The sequence below is a fragment of the Lipotes vexillifer genome, unplaced genomic scaffold (genome assembly GCF_000442215.2).
Source record: "Lipotes vexillifer unplaced genomic scaffold, Lipotes_vexillifer_v1.1 scaffold543, whole genome shotgun sequence".
Lineage (NCBI taxonomy): Eukaryota > Metazoa > Chordata > Mammalia > Artiodactyla > Lipotidae > Lipotes > Lipotes vexillifer.
This window is the reverse complement of record NW_006799055.1, coordinates 4,695,490-4,704,058: the sequence shown is the minus strand read 5'-3', so window position 1 is coordinate 4,704,058 and position 8,569 is coordinate 4,695,490. Positions and strand designations below refer to the sequence as shown.

The 8,569-nt window shown below is 52.6% G+C and overlaps 1 protein-coding gene across 1 annotated transcript in view; it reads right to left on the bottom strand.

The window, feature by feature from the left end:
• Positions 1-4,184: 4,184 nt before the first annotated feature.
• SPATA13 (spermatogenesis associated 13) overlaps positions 4,185-8,569 on the bottom strand; it is a 93,461-nt gene continuing 89,076 nt past the window's right edge. Inside the window, exons 12-14 of the mRNA XM_007471467.1 lie at positions 6,704-7,076; positions 6,196-6,270; positions 4,185-4,363 (exon numbers count right to left, since the gene is read on the bottom strand). Of these exons, the coding sequence (XP_007471529.1) occupies positions 4,185-4,363; positions 6,196-6,270; positions 6,704-7,076 (627 nt within the window). The remainder of the gene's footprint in view (positions 4,364-6,195; positions 6,271-6,703; positions 7,077-8,569) is intronic.

Sequence of the window (8,569 nt, the reverse complement as noted above, 5' to 3'; positions counted from 1 at the left end):
TATATATATATATATGTTACACACATACACACACACACACACACACACACACACTCCAATGCATTACTACAGCGAGTTTGGCAAATTAACTTTAATATACAGATACAAAACAACAAATATAGATTCACAGCATTTACAAGAAATCATTCAAATAACATTGTAATTTTTTTTTTTTTTTTTTTACAAAAACTTCAGAGAAAATACATATCAAGTTACAGCGATCTTGTACAACACGATTCAGCTGTCAACATTCATCAGTCTGGAAGCTGTCACTTGACCTATACAGATAACATCACCTTGACGCTGGTGAGTTAGAATCGAAGGAACAGGTCACCAAAAGCCTTGCGAAGTGGGTAAGTCAAACACTGTGGACGCTAATACTCACACAAGGAGACCAACTGGTAAATTACAGGCATTTTCTAAATTCAAGTGTCAGATACCGAATAAACAACTGAAGACAGTAAGGTTAAGTCTGCTGTTACTAAATTTGCATCCGACATTTATGCTCCTGGGTTTGTCTGTTTTCTTCAAGATCACACCGTTTCTACTTATTATTTTCCGAATCTTCTGGACTCCACCTTCGCTGCATCCATCCCGAGAACGGCAGCATCTGCCAGGTGGAACTTTAACAGGGAGAACTTGCAGGCTAAGCTTATTACAGGGACAACTGCTTTGGGGCAGTCTGGCCTTCTCGATGTGTGCCTGGCATCCCTGGCCTGGGAGCCACATTTATCCACGCTCGTTGGCACTGAACTGTGAGGGACACGTCTGTTTCTCCTCTCCTCAACAAAATATTACGCTGCAGTTTCTTCCCTAACTCAGGTGGTCGGGTGTTTCTATCCTGGCTTGGTGACTAAGTTGCTCTGCACTGAGCAGCAGTCTGGGCCCGTAGAGGCTCCCAACCGATAAAATGCTGGCGCGTGGCTTTTACAAAAGATTTCTATTGTGAAACAGGTTTTGAATTAAATGTACTTTTGCTCCGTGTCTAGACAACAGCAATGTAGGATTGAGGGGATTTTCTGAACAGGCATGGAGCTCAGTCCTCATGACGAATAAAAAGGCACGACGATATTCAGAAGGAGTGTGGAGATGGGGGTGAAATGTTTTCAACTACAAAATCAGGTCTACGGCATGGGGTGGGAAGAGATCAGATGTACCGAGAGCAAGAGACACAGGTGTCCCAGGAAAGCCCTGGCAAATCCCCGCCACTCTGCTTCCAGTGTGCAGGCCAAAGACAAAGAATGCCATATCTCCAGGACTCCACAGGTATTCTGTTGTACGACTGCTTACAATCTACTGCAAGGTTGTTATACGTGTTAGGCATCATCAAAAACCGAGAAGGCTGCTTTGGACCTGAGGCCATTGCAAAGGTCTTTCAACAGAGTTGGCAAACTCTGAAACATGACAGAGTAAGTGAAATTCATCAAAATGTTATGCCATCTCTTTCTTTTTTTTTGGGGGGGGGGGCGTGGTCCACTGATACCACGCAGTGTAGTGTTAAAAAGAGAAACAGACAGAGAAAGCGAGATTCCCAGTGAAATTCATACACAACCTGTACAGGGGTCTCGTCTTCGTTTTTTCTCTTTTTCTCTCCAAGTGGAACATGTGAGAAATCAAGAAGGAAGTTCAGGGCTTCCCTGGTGGCACAGTGGTTGGGGGTCCGCCTGCCGATGCAGGGGACGCGGGTTCGTGCCCCGGTCCGGGAGGATCCCACATGCCGCGGAGCGGCTGGGCCCGTGAGCCGTGGCCGCTGAGCCTGCGCGTCCAGAGCCTGTGCTCCGCAGCGGGAGAGGCCGCAACAGTGAGAGGCCCGCGTACCGCAAAAAAAAAAAAAGAAAAAAGAAAAAAAAAAAAGAAGGAAGTTCGGCAAATGTAAAAACAGAACATCCTGTTGAGAACGCAGGCATTTGCTAATAAACCCAAGCTAGACACACATATTTAAAGAGGACAAAGGACGTTCTATCCTTTTAAACGCATTTTAGCAGTTTTCAAATCACCTGGAAATCCAAGCAGGAGCCACCTAGGATGGACATCTGACCAAGGGACTGTCACCACGTGCCCTGGTGTCCATGCTTCCTGCTCCTCTGTTGGGAAGCTTGAGGGGAGGAGCGGGGAGCCAGGAGTCAGGGCTCGGCCGAGAGACAGACCAGGGCTGCCGACAGCACGTCCAGCCCTTTGTCCCTGTGCTCTGGACAACAGGGGAGATGGGGGCCCTCTGGGTGCTTCTGCACTGGAGGTGAGTCCTCACTGGAAATATAACAATGAGCAACTGATTTTCTTTACTTCCTCAAAGTAATTCTATTAAAAAAAAAAAAAAAAAAAAGAAAACAAAATTTCTGTGCTCCGCAACAAGAGAGGCCGCGATAGTGAGAGGCCCGCGCACCGCGATGAAGAGTGGCCCCCGCTTGCCACAGCTAGAGGAAGCCCTTGCACAGAAACAAAGACCCAACACAGCAAAAATAAATAAAATTATTTAATAAAAAAAAAAAAAAAAAAAAGCAACCCAACTTTTCACAACTGCCATATAAACAAACTACTCTGTTTAGCACAGAGGCCCGACAATGTTTGCTGAGGCGGCCCACGAAAAGCATATTAAGCATAGTATTCAAAATTTATTATTATATCTTGTTAGTAAAAAGGTCAGTTATATAAATGCAACGAAAATTGAGAAGTCTATTCAGAAAGGAAACACACACACACACACACACACACACACACACACACACACACACACACACACGAGCACGCGGACCCACGGCACCTCCCGAGGAGCTTCCTCACAGAAGCGGCCTCTGTGCCGGGACCTGGGCCCCGAGGTCCGCAGAGGCAGCACCGCCCGGGTCCCCCCGCCCCCCGGGAACAGCTCTGGGTGTGAGGACGAGGGGGCCCACACCTGGAGCCTCACGTGTCCCCTCTGTTAGGACCATACAGGTGTGTTTATTCTCAAGCAGGGACTGGGTAGAAAAGAGAACTTTCGAGGTTTCAACACCAAAAAGGGATTCCCAAGTAGAAAACCACAAGACATGTAACAGGACCCCCGCCCGGTGCATGAGGTCAATGGAAAGATGTCTCTCTGGCAGAGCCTGCTTCCTCCCGGCACGTTTAAAAGCCATTTTCATCAAAATTTACCATCGAGAAAAGGCAAGGAGGTTGCTGCCGACCGGCGTCAGCCACGTGGCCTTCGCTAGAGCGGGCTGCTCTCTCTGAGTCCGGATCTATTTTGTGAGGTCTCTTCCATACGGAACCGATCTTCAGAAACCTGTCGACATGCTAGTCATGGCATGGCTGGCACTACTGCTCGGGGGCATGGGACAAAGTCGGCTTCAAACGTGGAGGAAGCAGGACCCTTGAGCCTCGTGGTTTTCAGTGGAAGAAGGTACGTGTCACTGTCCCTTGATCAGCGAGGACAAAGGCAGAGGGAGGAACAGGCACACGGACGCTCTTTTAAGGACACGTTTCAACTGGGAGGTCTGCACGTTCACTTCGTCCTCAAACGAAATGAAATCGGTTTTCCCACTGGAAGTGCACGTGCGTGGAGTTTCTCAGGTTTCTGCTCGGGGAGTGGCACACGGGCGAGGACAAGCGTACAAAGCCAGCACCGGGCTCCCTGCCCCCTGAAAGCAACGGCGTCTTTGGAGTGCGTGGGTCTCTGTGCACCGCGGGCCCTGGACCACGTGCGCAGGAGCCTGCGGGAGAGGCCGGCCCACCATTTGGCGACTGCGTGGATGAGGAAGACTCCAGGGGACCCCAGGGCCCCCATGGGGCTGCGGTCACCGCCCGCCACCCCGTGACCCCGGCACTCCCCTCCCCTTCAAGACCGAAGGCAAAGTGGCCCTGCCCATCCTCCTCGGGGAGCCCCTCCCGGGGCCTGGACTGCAGCTCGTCCTCAGCGATGCTCCCGGCTCCCCGCCCAGCATCTCCAGAGCCCACTCCGGTTCCCCGGCGCCGGCTGCCTCGGTGGGCTCACGGCGGGGAGCGGTCCAGGGGACACTGGAGCTGTGCATCATGACCCCCCTCCCTCCCGAGAAGGCAGCTGGGCCTCTGCGACCGCAGGGGAGGCCAGGTCCTCCTCGCTGCGTCCCCAGGAGAGGTTTTCGGCACCGGATCCCTGTGCCACGTGCGGAGTAGACTCCTTGGACGGGGCCCAGGAGGGGCACGGGGGGCCCTCTCCCCGGTCCCCCGTGTCACTTCCTGAAGGGGGTGAGCTTGTTGAAGGTGTGCCAGAACAGCGACGGCTTCCTCTTGGGCTCCGCCAGGGCGAACACCTGCTGTTGCGGCAGGCTGGCGGGCACGGTGACGTGGCGCTGGTGGACCGGCCGCAGGCTCTGGAGCGGGGGGGCCGAGGGGCATCCTCCGCCGTAGCCTGATGCAGGGGTGGGGAGGGCAGAGGGCCACGGACTCAGCGCCGGTGGCAGCCCAAAGGGAAAAGCAAGTGCCGGTCCCCACGCCCCAGGCCGACCCTCCAGTCACCTCCCCCAAAGGGGCCCGAACGGCCATCCTGACACTTACACTCAGACCCTGTGTGCCGATCGGGACACAGACTACCGCACTGAATCCTCACTCAAAACCCTCCCAGGACGGTACCGTGACAGCCAAGTGACCGGGAAGGAAACAGAAACCCAGGGCCACTGTGTAAATTTCACCGGCAGGACTGGAACTGGACGTCTGTGTGGGATGAGAAGCAGTGGAGTGCTTTCTATGAGAGCCTGGAGCTCGTACTGCTCGCCACTTACGGGATGCAATTATCTGGGTCCTCTGAGCCTCAGTTTTCCAATGTCTAAGACGGGGTAACGGTGCCCACTGGGTTGTTATATGAGAATTAAATGAGTGAATATGAGTAACATGCTTAGAGTAGTGCCCCTGATCCCTCATCGAATTAACCGACTGTTTCTTTGGAGCTGGCATATAAAACCTGTGCACAGGTGGTCAGAAAGTGGTGTTCAATTAGCTACAAGGCCACACGCTAACTGTGAAAGTCAGCATGAAGAGAGGACAGAGTGGGAGTTTGGGAAGAGAGGCCTCCGTCCACAATCCCTCCCTGCCCCTGACCTGCCCCTGACCTGCCCCTGACCTGCCCCAAGGCTCTCCTCTTCCAGGTCGGCAGAGAGCATGGCACGAGAGAACTCACAGAAAGTGCAGGACAGGTGACCCCCAGAAACGCGAGACCTCCTTCGAACTAGCTGCCTGGCCGCTGAGCCAGTGATCCTTGGAAGATATGGATGGGAACTAGTGAATCCCAACAAACTGGTATTTACCAGTCACCTGCCATCCAAAGTGGAGATGCAAGGAATACTTAAAATGAGATTTTCTGCCTTGAAGATATCCCTTAACTTAGTGTGTGTGGGGGGGGGGAGCGGGGGCGGCAGCAGGGAATTCTGCATTTAAGCAGAGGAAGCAGGGCTTTGCTAAATGCTGTTCTGGTAATAAATTCTTCTCGGCCCATCAGTCCTGGGCTCAACTGGTCCTTGTGTTTGCATTTTCGGGTAGGAAAATACCAGATGGGATAAATTTCACGTGAATAAAGTTTGCAGAAATACAACATGTAGTTTTGGAATAGGAATTCTTATTGTTTCATTTCTGTTGGGCTAGAATATTTGTACTATGCACGTGTGGACTCTGGGGTCCGTGTCCCGGGCCTCGGTACTTTGTAAGAGGTGCCCAGGTCACCCCCAGAGCGTGCCTGCAGAGCGTGCCTGCAGGGGGTAGAGAATCCAGGCCCCAAAGAAGCCAGGGGGGGCTTCGTTTGCTTTCGCTCCCTGCTTGACACAGTGAACGTTTACATCTTTTTTCTCGTCTGAACTAGGACATGCCTTCAGCTGACAAGCAGTCTGGGGTTGGAGATTTCCTCCTCACATGCCCCAGACTCCTGGGCTGGTTGGCCTGCGGATGGATAATCCCTCCCTCCGCAGGGGGAAGCTCAGAGGGCAGGGCAGGGGGTCTAGAAGCTCCTCGGCCCCAAGTCAAACACCTTGTCCACACTCCTCTTCAAACGTAAGCACGTACTAAAGCATGTCCAGCACCAAATGCAGATTTGGTTTTTAAACCGTCCACCGCTCTGAACTATCACCTTGCTCTACCCACACTTCTCTCCTTCACTTAAGAGTCGGTCATGCCTAACAGCTTCGGGCATTTCTCCCCATTTTAATTCCAACTGACACACACACACTCAAGAGGTGAAAAACCTTCAAAATTTACCTTTTGACTTTCCATGTCCTGCCTTTTGAGCATTTAACATGGCAAGTTTCTTCTGATTTTCTGAAATTTCCATTCCTGTATTTAGAAACAAATGTGATATGTATTCAAAACAAGTGAAAACATTTCAGAATAAAACCTGCACCAAACCCACAGTAACCCTGAGGTCTGCTCCATAACCCAAAGCAAAGAGCCTTAACCCTTCAGGAAGTAAGTATAAGGGGTTGAAGAGAGTGGAGGAGGAGGAGGATGATCAGCAGGATGGCCACACCACCATTCTCCCTACCGGGACACGTGAAGAGTGACAACCCGCCTTCTAAGAGTGGGCTGGTGCCTTCAGCCTCAGTTTCCTCATCTGTGAAATGGGTCCAACAATAGGACCCATGGCACACCAGTCCCTGTCGGTCTCGTAAGCAGGTTTAGGAATATCAGGACCTGCAGTTCCCTGGTCATTTCCCCGCGGGGGGTGAACCGGGAGAGGCGGGGGAAGGGCCGAGACCCCAGGGCTCACCCATCGCCCGGTCCTCCTGCACCCGCCTGCGCTCGTCCCTGCAGGCCTGCAGCCACCGCGCCTTGTCCTCAGGCTTCTTGGCACAGAACAGGTGCGCCTCGTCACCCGTCCTGCTGACCAGCTTGAAGGCGTTTCTGACGCCGAGGGTGCGGGCACCGTCGCGGCCGTCCTCCAGGTCCACTAGTTCCACGGCGTCCATGTCTGTGCTACCACGGTAGTAGAGCACGTCCCTCCGCAGCAGGTCTTTCTTGCAGGCCACCAGCTGGTGGTCAAACAGGAAGAACATCCGCTGCTGGCTCTTGCCCTGCCGGGTGACCCTGGTCAGCTCCCCGGAGTGGATCAGCTCCGAGCTGCGCTCGAGGATGTCCTGGCCCTGGAGGGAAGGGTGGACACATGCCCTGAGGTCCCCCGACGCGAGGCCTTAGGGTACCGGGCATCGGGTGGAGCTGGGGCGGGGAGGCCCTGGCACGAATCCCCACGGGCGGGCCAGTTACACGAGGCCCACGTGCAGGGCACGGCCTCGAAGGCCGTCAGACCTCGGCCGTCACCCTCCTTGTGCAGGAAAACACTTCTCTCTCTTTTCCCTATTCCGTGGGAAAATGTGATTGAGCCCCTATATTACCTGAGGGGTCTCCCTTATCAGAAAGATCTGGTGAAAAATCCTGGATGGGTGAGATCCAATCAGGATCCGAAATGGCAGCTGGCCTGGACCGACCCCCGAGAACAAGGAGACCCCCTGTGGCTAGGGGCTCAGTGCTGCAGACTCAGGGGGCTTCTATGCAGCTCCCCGGCATAGCTAGCTCAGGGTCTTGGAAACAAGAGGCCAGATGGCAAACTGCCAGCAAGAAATTGGTAAACTTCTGACAAGAAATTATCCCCTAAATGTCAGAGTCCAAGAACAGGAGGAGAAACACCCTTCTGTAATATTTAGGTCGGGTCTAATCCAATGTAACTTTGTGGTATCTGGTATGACACTGGCCTTTGATTTTAAGATTTTACCCTCCTCTAGTCCCGGTTATACACAATAGTTTTTGGGGGCAAAAGATCTCGACTCCGAAATAGCTTTTCTATTTACTTGCCTACAGCGATTCTGTGCCCTGGATTCTTGGCTCACAGGAGACTTAGGTCCACGGACCCCAAGGTCCCATCTGAACTCCCAGAGTCCATGAGGGCCTTGAAAGAAGAGTATTTCTCTCCGGTGTTCACTGCTGTCACCTGCTTTAGTTAAAAACCTAACTTCTCCATCCAAACTTTCACAATCCTTGGGGAGAGTGAGCTCTGACCAATTGATCTGATGCAGGATGACTCTTCCTGTGTCTGAAAACCATCTGAACAACGTGGGCTATTGTCCTCGGTGATGGCCTCAGGCGCAGTGGTCTGTCGGTCCCATTCTGCTCCCTCACCTTTCTGTGCTTCAGTTTCCCCATCTGTTAAATGGGGTAATAATAGTTCCTACTTCATAGGACTATTGAGAGGGTTAAATGAGTTCATATATTTAAACGACTCAGACCAGCGCCAGGCATGTGTGAACACAGTACAAGCACTAGCTACTGTCACTGCTGTTTTAATAAAAGCGTGTGTGTGTACGTGTGCGCGTGCGCACTAGGCCATCGCCACAGGCTGTGTATCAAGTGCTCCGTGGCACCGTCTTACGCGATCCTCACAATAGCCCTACGAGATAGGTAACGTTTCCCTCCCCATCATACAGATGGATTATCAATCTCGCCCAGATCATACAGGAGTCACACTCCCACCATGACATAACCTGCACTCTAAGCGTTCTCCAGCCGCTCTCACGGAGCCCACAATCAAGCAGGAGAGACAGGGTGTGCGCAATAAACTGGTCACAGACGCTCTTGCGAGTAT